The sequence below is a fragment of the Trachurus trachurus genome (genome assembly GCF_905171665.1).
Source record: "Trachurus trachurus genome assembly, chromosome: 1".
Lineage (NCBI taxonomy): Eukaryota > Metazoa > Chordata > Actinopteri > Carangiformes > Carangidae > Trachurus > Trachurus trachurus.
In genome coordinates, this window is record NC_139891.1 from 20,208,016 (window position 1) to 20,220,508 (window position 12,493).

Genomic DNA, 12,493 nt, shown 5'->3' on the forward strand with positions numbered 1-12,493 from the left:
GCGTCTAACATATTTCTGACATATTTCTTTGAGAATCTGTCTCCGGAGAACATGAACAGTCTGTCTGAAAGATCTCTGAATCATCATGATTCAGTAGAGAGCAACTCATATTCATGATATACCAGCTGATAAGTGTCAGCCCACTCATTTCCTTTCCAGAGTGACCAGAGACATGTAGCAGATTTGGGGATGATCATAATCTGTCACAGTTTTTGTCTATAATGTGTGTGTGTTTTTTAAATTTATTTTTGGCTACTGATAGGTCTGACCCTCTGTTCTGATGTCTGGGTGATGGTTTTCTGAGTGACTGCATACATATAGCCTACAGCAGATTTGGGGATCCAGTGTGTTCCCGACCTCAGGGTGTGCATTTCACTGTGGATTGATGCTTTGATTCTTTTACAGAACCTAGACTTAATCAAACATCATATGGGAATCTACTGTACCTTTACAAAAGTTTCATTGAGGAATTATGGCAGGATTTATCATTGAGCAGAAAGGCACCATCAGTCTTATAAAAAGCCACTCTTCCAAAGATGCCAAATTTAAGGGTTGATAAGAAATGGTGCGAATGGCATGCATGGGGAGAAGAAACCAAGAAACGAATTGAAAGACTGAAATAACACATGAAAGGTTGAAAACTTATTAAAAAAGGCATTGGGAACAGAGAACAGGAACAATTTAACTAGAGAAAACAAATACCAAGGTCATGTGGTCTTAACACAGCAAACAGCAAATCTGCTGCAGCCACAGACACATATCAGTGTCTCTCTTCCACTTATCTGAAGTCGACCCGCGGGAGACCTGTCTTTGATGGAGATGTTTGTTTGCCTGCAATCTGCTTCCCTTACTTCTCCTCATTTGCCAAAGTGTTCTAAACCAAATTTAGGTTCTAACTTTGAAGGGGGTTCATAGTGAATATATGTAAAACACAACAAATACTAAAAACAGGACCAATAATGTTCACTTACACATGTTATGGGGACAAGTATTAACCAAGGTTGTATCTGCCATTGATTGAAACTGAAAGTGGGCGTGGCCTGTTTGTCATCATCTGCCATTTTTAGCCTTTGCTCAGTTTCTCTGCAGGATTTGCACTGGACCTGAGCAGCTGCAATAAAATCTGGAAAAGTTCACAACACATAATGCATCTGTATCGTGGCAACCTACATGATGCTAACCACCTTAATATTGTTGGACCTTTATAATAAGAACAGCAAAATGTGACAAAGTATATATACTGAGAAGCAGCATTGCTGGAAAAAATGCTGCAATGTTGATGCCTTAAGAGGAGAGTTTTAGAAAATGATATACATTTGTTTTAGATGTTGGAGGACAATCATAACCTTTGGTTCTGCAACACAACATTGAACAGTGAAACAAAAAACCTTTTATATTTCCAATGTTGAGCTAATTGGAGAAATCTTGGACAGCCTGCCTGCATTTCTTCAGTGACATCGCAGAGACATCTCATCATCACAGATAATCCTCTGATACCTTCCTCTCCCTCCTGACTGTCTGATTGAAGCAGGCCCAAGAAATCCTCCTTTGATCGGGTTGTTTATTTGTCTACAGCCCTTCAGTTGGCCTATCATGGGAAGCGGGTTAGGAGTGGGTGAGCTGCACTTGAACACGTTCAAACCGCAGAGGAATCCCATTACTTAAAGCAGAAGTGAGTGATATATTTGTGTTAATATAAGTCTTAAATAGTTATATCTTCCGACAGCAATCACTTACATAGAGTGTTTGGACTGAAACACGGGTCTCTCAGTCCCTCTGCTCTGCTCTGAGCCGAAGAGAAAACATTTATCGTATCCTACAGTTTTTATCCAATGAGGAGAGAGAACGGCATGCAGGGCTGTGTGTGCAGCCAAGGAACGCCGTGAATGTGGCGACGTAGGGACGAGTGACTGTTATGGTGCGTTCAAGGAAACTCCTATTTTTCCGACCGTGAAGTGGTACCAGTTCAATCTGGTACGAGTTCACCGGTCGGAAGTTACGAGTGGCCGTTATAGTGACTTTCACCGGTAAAACAGGTCGGAGAAACACGAGTGGGTTGCCTGAAACGCTACAAAGTCGTAAGTTGTCACTTGAAGCTGTAATTTACGATTTCAAAAGCCTGCCTGGAACGCAGCATTAGCGAAAACGACCGGACCACTCACTTCTGCTTTAAACCAATTAAGTGGCCTGGTTTTGTCCACAACAATCAGTGAGTGAACAGTGAATTTTTCAGATGAGATGGATTTGATTGAGAAACCTGATACCTGGTAAAGAAACAATTAAGTTGAGGCTTAAAGTTCTGTACGATTGAGGGCATGCTGAGTGTATGCTTGCCACAAACTGGCATGCACCAAAGTCTCAGCTCCACAACTGTCCTACCTCTTTGCATCCACATTCAGATGTCTTGGAGTATATTTCACTTAAAAGTACTACTGTATAACAGAATGTCTCAAGTGATGTATGGATGCAAGTTCAGTGATGCAGTTAAATAATGAAATAGAAATAAGAGCAAAGGTCTATAAGCAACCAGATTGGCAGGCACAAACACAGCAGGTGGAAAAAGTTAAAGGCAGAGGTCAAAATCAACTAGACCAAAGACTCAACTGCTACAGCTGGTGCAGCACAATAAGTGGAAATGAACCAGTATATACAAGCTGGGAGCTAGTAAGTGACTGGGAGAATGGCACCCAGGTGAGGTAGATGTGGGATAAAGAAGAGTCAAACGGGGAGGAAAGTCTGAGGACATCTGGTGTTTGGATAGAGAGTTGCAACAACTACAGGTCAGAAGGCTGATTTTCAAGGGGAAACTCTAAACTGAATTGGCCAAACTGTATGAGAGTGAAACAATGCCACAATGACTGAATTTTGTGGTCTAATGGCAATATGCAAAAAAAAAAGGTTAACTGCTGGGTCAATATTTTGCATATCATTATTAGGACCATAAATGCTGATGCTAATTTTCAGGTCTGGTTTTTGGTTTACCCACCGATGCACAGACAACTACCACTGGATTCCTCCAATACTGAAAATGTATTTTCAAGTCTGTCACAACATATCCACACTGTGACACTGAGGTCTTCTTTTTCTGAGTAATGTTTTACATATAACTTTGTTGATGAATGTCACATCTGCCATTCTACTGTTCAATTCAATTCAATTAGTTATGTCATTGGTAAGTGTCAAGATAATAGTAGGCTACTATAATATCTGTATCTGATTTTTTTTAAAACAAACACTGTCTGTGTCATTTCATTGCATCTAGTCTTGAACCCAGCTGTGGGTATATGATGTTTAACTGTTTAAATCTTTCTCTCTTGAAGGTGTCCAATAGCCAACAGGACATGCCCTCCTGGTCAGACGTGGAGCAACAGACTATGTTGGTGTGTCAGCATGGCGAGCATCACGCACCACAACACCCCTCCATCACCGCTGCCCCCTCCACGGTCCTCCCAACAGCACCTTGGTGAGTGTTTACACATTTGCACACACAGTTTTATCTTCTATCTATGGTTCTTTTTTTTTTTTTTTTTTTTTAGAAAACACTGCAGAGGAAACTGTGCTTGCTTATTTTTCCTGCAGCAGCCCAGAAAAAAAATAGGAAGAAACAATTACAGTTGCTGATAGGCAAACATAGCAGGGAAATTACCCTTCACTGCCAACAATGTCAAGACTGCGGTAATGAGCAGTTTAAATAGCAAAGCTGTTGGATGCTGTGTGTGGTCGTGCTCTTAATACCTAATGTGAAACCTAAATAGATGTATTTCATGAGGGACAGGGGAAAACAACCGTTGATGTGGAAACTATGCAAAGCTGCTCTTTGTATGGAACCGGCTGCATTCTTTAAAACCAACCTGCTGGTTAAATATTGGCTGTAATCTTCAACCAGCCTTCTCTGCTGAAGTAATGCATATAGTACATGTGAGAAATGAAAGGTCCTATGCAGTATGATGGTAGATGTCCATGTGTAGTTGATTATAAAGCAAGTCTAGATTCTATATTTCTACTGTGAAAGTATCAAAGCCTCAGTCCACAGAGAAATTCACACAGCCCGTGTACAGAAAACAAGACTTAATACAGACCATCAGGACTTCTGTAACTTTGTGATATCACACCAAAACAGTCACCACCCTCAGCAATGATCCCAAGCCCTGCCCACTTGGACCCACCATCCAATTCCTGCAGGATTTGTTTTCTTTGAGTGTTTACCTGAAATCTGCCAAACTTTTATTGGCTCTCTCAGAAAAGTCTTTGTGATGTCTTGCAACTGGAGAAGCCTGAGAAAGGAGATGAAAACTACGCTTATACTTAAAACCCATTGGATCAACACATCATAAAACCCAGGACAATTTAAAATATGGTACGTGTAACACACATGGAAAAAACAAATGCACGATTGTCTTTTAGTACCGTGTGCAAAATAAAGGTTTTCAATGTATCATTGACAGGCATCTAAATGATAACCTCATATGTAGTAAAAGTGTTGATTATGCTAATACTGTAATCAGATCTGACATATACACTTCTTTAAGAATTGATGGAATTCATTGTTGTGAACAAATTACAGCAAGTTGGGGAATTAAGTGAGTTTTAGAGAGTTTGATGAGTGTATCAAAAGCGCAATTTCAGCTCCGACAATGGTAACTGCATGATGCCTGTTTACACTATTCACCATAGAGTAAAACTCCACGGTGTTTGGTTACACCCTGGTTAAACCTTGGTTAAACCCTGGTTATTTCCTGTGTTCAAAAGGGGTTTTAAGAGGTCTTTGATTTCATCTTATGGTAATAGTTTGGGTTATTTGAGGTGGGAATGTGTGATTACCTGCAGTAAATTTGGATGAGGTCCCAGTTTAAAGTGGCTGCAGGAGCACCTAGGGTCTGAATAATGAAAATGTGTTTTAGAAAAAAAAAAAGAAAAAAAAAACTTCCACAAAAAAAGCTGATATCAGTTGAGTGTCACTTATTTTCACTACTTTATCTATCTCAAACATTCCTTTTCTTTAATCCTATTTATGCACAAAAGCAACCATGCAGAGCACCATATTACACCACAGATGTGTTGTTTATGGCAAAGCGTCTGTGCACGCACTGTACAGTATACATAAGAATGCAGTGGTTCAATGGTAGATAAACAGAGTAGTTCCTAAGAAACTTACTGTTCGAAAACACATTCTTCTGTGGCTAAAATGGATTTTTGGGGATGGCATCACCCACAGCAGCTCATGACTCAGCTTCCGTCCTGATGTCGCTACTGCTTTTGGCAGAGCACTGATCTGAATCCGCTGGCGGTAACACACTCAGTAAAGTTACAGTAAGTACTTAACTCAATCCCATGTCATATAACCCAAACTATTCCTATAAATTGAGAATCAGACCAATCTGACCAAAATGGAGAGAATCCTACAACATGTGTGCATATCAACAAATTTGAATTATATATGGAGAAGCTAAAGTAACCCTGCTCTGCATACCTGGAGTACACCTGAGAGGAACAGCTAGCCACCTGTCGTCTCTGGTCCCAACTGTCACACTTAAGTGTGGCTCCTCTAACACCATGAAAGCCAATACTGCAGATCAACCTGCACAAACAAATATCTGCCTGGAAATACAGCTGATCAGTGCTGAATGATGACGTGTTCCCGAGGCCTGCAGTGAGCACACGCATACCAAAACACAGAAAAAAGCACACACTGTTAGTGGAGCCCATCTCTCTCTGTGTTGATGTTTGTGACAGAAGAAGGTTCATGTGCTCTGAGACGAGTATTTACGACTGCAGTGTGTTTGTTGAGAGTCAGTATGTGTGTGTGTGTGTGTGTGTGTGTGTGTGTGTGTGTGTGTGTGTGTGTGTGTGTGTGTGTGTGTGTGTGTGTGTGTGTGTGTGTGTGTGTGTGTGTGTGTGTGTGTGTGTGTTTGGCAATGATAACACTCTGGACTCAGTGTAAACAAACGAGAAGCAGAAGAATGTGGAGACCCTTGAGTAGCAGATTTCACTGATGCCCACGCACACAAAACACTCATACACAGTATGAATGAACAGCTTGAAAAAATATTATTAGCAAAAGATAATGGGGGTAAGTTTTTACCAGTGGATTTTATCTATATTTACAAGCTAAGGTAATAGCGGTCAAGTAAAATTGAACTGGCCATGAGGAAATTGAAATGTTGTATAGGTAATGGTTGTGTTTGCATACATCAGAGAAAGATGGTTCCTAATAGTTTGGTGGCCTTCTAACCTTTCTTTCAATGTCACTGTTACTGTAGGCTTTAATCTCCAGCTATACAAACTCTAATGGTCAGGTTTTACATTTATGTTCAGGATTAACCACTTCCTTATTGGATACACAAGCTAGTAGCCACCAACTCTTCCTGTACAGTAGCCTACATGATGGCTACTCTAATATTATGTCACCCAACTTTAGATTACATCACAGCATTTTATGATGTACTTTTCCATTTCTAATAGTGGACTTGGGATAAAAAATAAAAAAGTATCTTCATTAATTTGACAACACACACTGTGAATACCCATGTCCACTGTTTCCAGGGAGAACAACAAAGTGATGAGCCAAGGTAAGGTTGAGGCTATTGTCATTTTAAAAGTAAAGGGAAAATCAGCAATATGCTGACACATCACCTAATCTAAATGGACAAAATATTATGTTTCCAAGTTCCAAGACTCATAAACATGATTTTTTAACTCTCTGCTCTGTAAAAATATATGTGTCCCTCCAAGTTCTACAGTCTTTTCTACTTCATTCACTGTGGGAAAAATTCACTCTCGCACTCATTTTATTTTGAAAAGCAAATAATTGACATTGACAGAAATCTTGCACACTGGCAGTTATGTTGTAGGTTGGATGGTGCTGTGCAAGGATATCTTATTCAATGTGTTACGTGAATGACCTGTAGTCTGATTACATTGTGCTGTAATTGCAACAGCACATACTTCTTGTGGCAGAGAGAGACCCTGGAGTCAACCTTCAAACATTAGGGCATTAAATAGAAATTTGGCAAGAAAGTTTGACAGCCCATGGCAGCAGGCCAGTATAAAATACCTTAATATTAGGAAATATTACACAAATAATTATGTGTGGCAGAGCTTCCCCAAAACATGTGCTGATATTCCCCAAAATGCTATAAATTACCCTGTCACAAAAAGGGAGCATGACATGGTGATATTTGACTAAGCAATAGGGAGGTAGAAATGAAGATGAATGGATGTAAGGTCATGTGTTACACACATGAAACTTTACAGAACAAGCTCAACAAGCCAAGCCAGAAGGTAAATCAAGGCTGTGGGAGGTCCAGTCAGAAACAAAGATCTTTGCCCCCCGACTGTCTGTCCACAGATTGCACCAAGCCCGTTGCTCTACAGTGCTTTAAGGAACCAGAGTTATCTCCAAATTACAGAAACATTTTCACAGTGTTGCACAGCTGGTAGTGTGACAATTTAGCTGAGTGCATTAGGTCGAGTGCACTTATATAAAGAAAACATATCCAGGAGCAGAGCAACAGGATGGTCCAGTGGTTATCTCTGTCGCCTCACAGCAAGAGGCTTCTGGGTTCAATCTCCTTTTTGTGTGGCGTTTGCATGTACTCACTGTGCTACAAGTCATCCCACAGTTCAAAGACATTCACACAGGGTCAACTGGAAAGTCTGAATTGCCTGTAGGTGTAAATGTGAGTGTATAAGGTTGGGGGGGAGTGTTGTTAGGAAAGAGAGATGTCCCAAACTGTGCTGAGACATGGACTATTTTGATTAAAGTGGACGAAGTGTTAAAAAGAGATGACAAGCAGGGGAAGAGGAGGATAAGACAGTGATAAAGACAGATTGGTAGCTACATAGCTTGGGTCCAGAGAGAGGGCTTTGCTAATGATGGTGAGAACTAAAGATTGGAGGATTTCACCTGCATGTCATGTCACTTTGTTTGTGGGTTTTACCTTTTTTTGACTGTTACCATTTTTTCCCCTAATAGGTCTCATCTAGTCAGGGATTTCTTGAGAAGCAGTGCACTATTTGGCACTGTCCATGGTAAAGCTAAACCAAAACCACCTTATGTCGGGTTACTGCATTACTATGCCCACTGGTGACATTTACCAGGAGACCCAAAAATACTACTATATCATATTACAGTGTACAGGTAGTGACTGACTCTTAGGAACTCATCGGCAGCATGCGTTTCCAGAATAAATATCCCCATAATCCAGGAAATAATACAGGCGTCAATGTAGACAGTTTGAATTCTCTTGTGACATTTCATTTTGAACAAATTCAAAGACACCACAAAACTCAAAAATGTTTTTGGTTATTGTTATGGTGATGAAAACAATAGGCTAATAAAAGAATGACCTCGGTGTAAATCAATGTATATGTGTTAGCTCTTTACTGGAAGCCATTGAGTCTGTGCATCCAGAGAAACAATGAGAGAGAATTATTTTGCGGTTTTTATTATATGTTTTGCTCAATAACCTTCAGACATTAACTAACAATTTTTCTGCAAACAATCAAAAACAATGAATGGGTGCTTCCCAAAAACAACACCAATTTTTCTAAACATGGCTTCCATATAATACCCTGGTATGGAGTAACTCAGAGAGGAGTAACCACAGATCTGTTGCTTGGTTCCACTGAGGGAATATTTCTCACCTCAGTAGTAAACTTACATTTGTGTGACTTTGCGTGTGTGCGTGCGTGCGCGTGTGTATGTCTGTAAAGCTGTGACCTCTGCCAGTGACTGTCAAACTGAATCACAAACATAAGTGTCAGCTAACCCACAATGCATCAGCACTTTGTGACCCTACATAATTATGGACCTTGTTTTTATTTAGAACATGGTTGTATAAAACATGACAGGGTTAGGTGGCATTCAAGTTCTTGAATATAAGCAATCCACAATCCATCTGCATAATAATACCCTTAATTCAACTTGAGGGACAGAGGACGGGGTTTACTGTAATACATCTGAAACCGTGTCAGTCACTACAGAGAGCACCACAAACACTGTATCAGCCAAGTTACAAGCTCACAAACAACATAAACAAAATGCTAACTATGCCGAGAGCTTAAAAAATGTCTGGACAGTAACTTCAAAGTATTTCATTTGTTGTCTCATTTATATACTTCTTTTTAATTGATATTGATATAAACTGTGGATAGTGGGCTCAGTTTGTTGTAAGTGTAGTGATGTTTGTCATTTTAGCAATATGTAGTGCAGTAAGTCTAATGCAATTAGCAGGTCCACAAGTTACTGGCTTTCATATTGAATAACAACACTGGGTTAACACTGGATGCAGAAATAACATACATTAATGGTCACTCTCTTTTACACTCATCCTTGTCTCTTGTTTGGATCCACTGTTGTATTCATCTGGTTTTGGACATGTGGATCTACTTCAAGCAGTCAAATCAAACAATGTTGTTATGTGTGTCATTCCCTAAACCACTAGTGTTGCAGATATAACCCAGCACAGAAATAAACAATTTAAAATATCAAATAATTTCAGGCAGTGAATTATGTTTCATTCATGGCCAATTGTTGAGGGAGACATTTATCAAATGTGCACCTCTGAGACTTGTCTCATTTGTCAGGGAAAATAAAGTTCCACTAGACTGATGTAGGTTGTAAAGTCTGTGTAAGCACATGCTGCTACAGTGGAGAAGACACCAGAATTTTGTATTTGTTATCTGTGTTTATTCATCTGTAGAAACACAAACACAACAGTCTGAACATCTATTTGCTGGACATTCTGTTGCTCTCTCCATCTCTCGCCCTTTGTGTTTTAGCTAGCAGATCATTTGCCAGTATTGAAAGAGAACCATCTGTGCTATCCCTGAGGAAACAGAGAACGCTGCTCCATTCCAGGAATGTCTCAGTTTCCTAGTTTATCAGTGATCTCAAACAACTGGCACGCACACTGTTTTTATATGTTGTTGTGTAACATTTTCAGTGATAGCCAACATTTACAACTGTGTTTCGCATAGGATATCAGTTTGTTTTTTGCAGCAGAAAGTCTCATATTTCACTCATTTATCTGCTCTTCCTATGACATACTGTACTTACGTGTAAATGTGCTGTAAATATGTGTCTGTTTGTTTTTATATAACCACATATACCGGTAATTTATCCATATTTATCAAATAGGATAATATCCTTTTTGAAACAGAGCTGTAGAGGTGATGGAGAGACCTGTAGAGGTGATGTAGAAACCTAGGATTTATCATGTCATTGTCATAGTAAACTTGATTTATAAGAAACTGACTCATACTGGGGAACTCTGACTCCAGAAGTGCCAGAAAAGAATGAGGAGAGTGCAGCATCAATCAATAGCATGTGCAATTTTTTCTCTCTCCATCTCCAGCCAAGGCCTCCAGTCCAGTCTCCTTTAAATAACAAATGGCATCTATGTGTGTCTATCTCTTTTCATCTCTATAGGCATATTTTCAGCAGATGTGTGTGGTCCAGATAAGGAACTGGATGTGGAAACCTGTCAGTGTGTCTGTCGACGGAGGACTCAAACACAAGACTGTGGCCAAAACCGACATTTCGACCGTAATACCTGCCAGTGTGTTTGCAACATCCCGCCTGCTCCTTCCTGTCCGCTCAACCATGTCTTCAGCAAAGAGACCTGTCAGTGCACATGTGTTAAGACATGTCCGAGGCACCAGCCCCTCAACAAAACAAAGTGTTCCTGTGAATGCAACGAGTCGCCCAATAAGTGTTTTCTAAAAGGACGGAGGTTCCATCAAGCTTCATGCAGGTAAGGAGGGATGTAGAGCATTTTGATACTATGCAATGTTTGGTGGCTGTAACAAAACTTCAAGCACCTAAAGACATCCATCCATCCATCCATCCATCCATCCATCCATCCATCCATCCATCCATCCATCCATCCATCCATCCATCCATCCATCCATCCATCCATCCATCCACCCATCCATCCATCCATCCAATCTATCCATTTTTTAACACAGCATCCAATTCTGGAGTAATGGGAAATAATAATATAATAATACATTTTATTTATAAGCGCTTTTACAAATGCTCAAAGACACTTTACAGTTTAAAAATCATAAAATAGAGCAATTCAGATTGTAATTCAGTTAAAAACAGCAGAGATGCAAATGCGTTCTAATTTTGAATATTTAATAGAAACATAATTGTTTTAATTAAACCTGGCCTAAATAAATTAGTATTTCAATTTGTAACAATAGCTTGAACTGTAATACCCTCAACACTGTGACAGAAACACACTTGGTAGATTTATAATGTTTGACAACAATTCAAACAATATCAACATCTCATGAAAATCAAACAATTTCACCACACACACAGATGCTTTCTTATTGTTGTAGTCTTATTGTTGTAGTTTACTATCACATGTCAAGGATTATGTGAGGCCAAGTGAGACATTGAGTTATTGTTTTATTTATGCACCAGTTAGTATAATGAAATGATCAAATAAAAAATGATTTCTGTGTCACTGTTATGTGGAGGAATTTGGCAGCTTACATTCAACTTGTATTTCAGTGGTTCACTGGTTGCATCATCCTGTGGTAGTCATCCCCCACTAACACACTCGGCTCACACGCATGCATACTCACTTGTAATGTTAGTGGTGGTGTGTAGTCAGTGAAAAGCACTGGTCCATCAGTAGTAAGTGGTTGTTCAAGTGAACCTGGTGTGTAATACAAGACCTTAGTGTGCTAATGACTTCTCCCAGCTGTCACTTAACTATTTCCTTTCCCCTGCACAAGAGGAAACACACACACACATACACACACATCCATCCATCCTATCCAGTCTTGACCCTTTGTGACCCTGTTTGAGGGTGATTTATGAGTTTAACATAGCAGTAGGAATCTAGTGTCTGGGATCTGGCACTCGTGTTAGTGTGTACATTTAAAAGAGACCACGTGTCTGTTTGACTCTGGCTATGTGCATTTCGTCATGGGTTCATAGATATTCAACTGTCATCCACCATGTAACCCCTAGCAGTGGCAATTACATCCAAGTTGCGCATTCTTTGTTGACGAGGTGCCTAAGTGCTTCATAAAACGGGGCTCACACCCCCCAACGCTTCATGTTTTCTTGGGAATTTCATGGATCTGGTCCATGTTGAAGAGTGGAGCCTTGACTGTGGTGTGAGCTTTCAAAAGTCGATACTACTGTCTAGGAAATTATTTTCACTGTTTAAAAAAATCCCTGAAACAGGATTTAGACCACACTGTCTCAGGATACAAAAAGAAGTGAAGTATATACGTATTTCTTCGGGTTTGATAAACTGCTCTGATGAAAACTTTGGTGGTTCAGACATGGGCTGTAAATCACAAAGTAGTTCTGAAGGCTGTAGTTTTTACTGCTATGAAATCTAAACCATAGTTCTTACCTTTAACCTTGGGAACCCAAGTATGTTCATGAGGAAGTAGAGGTTCTCAATCATTGTATGAGGTTCTCAATCATTCCTGAAAACCTGCAGACCACATCATAAAGTCT

General features: G+C 39.8%; 1 protein-coding gene across 1 annotated transcript in view; it reads left to right on the forward strand.

Annotated features, from left to right (window-relative positions):
* The window catches only part of vegfc (vascular endothelial growth factor c), a 50,846-nt gene that overhangs the window by 37,600 nt on the left and 753 nt on the right, over positions 1-12,493 (forward strand). Inside the window, exons 5-6 of the mRNA XM_083979830.1 lie at positions 3,321-3,463; positions 10,433-10,757. Of these exons, the coding sequence (XP_083835956.1) occupies positions 3,321-3,463; positions 10,433-10,757 (468 nt within the window). The remainder of the gene's footprint in view (positions 1-3,320; positions 3,464-10,432; positions 10,758-12,493) is intronic.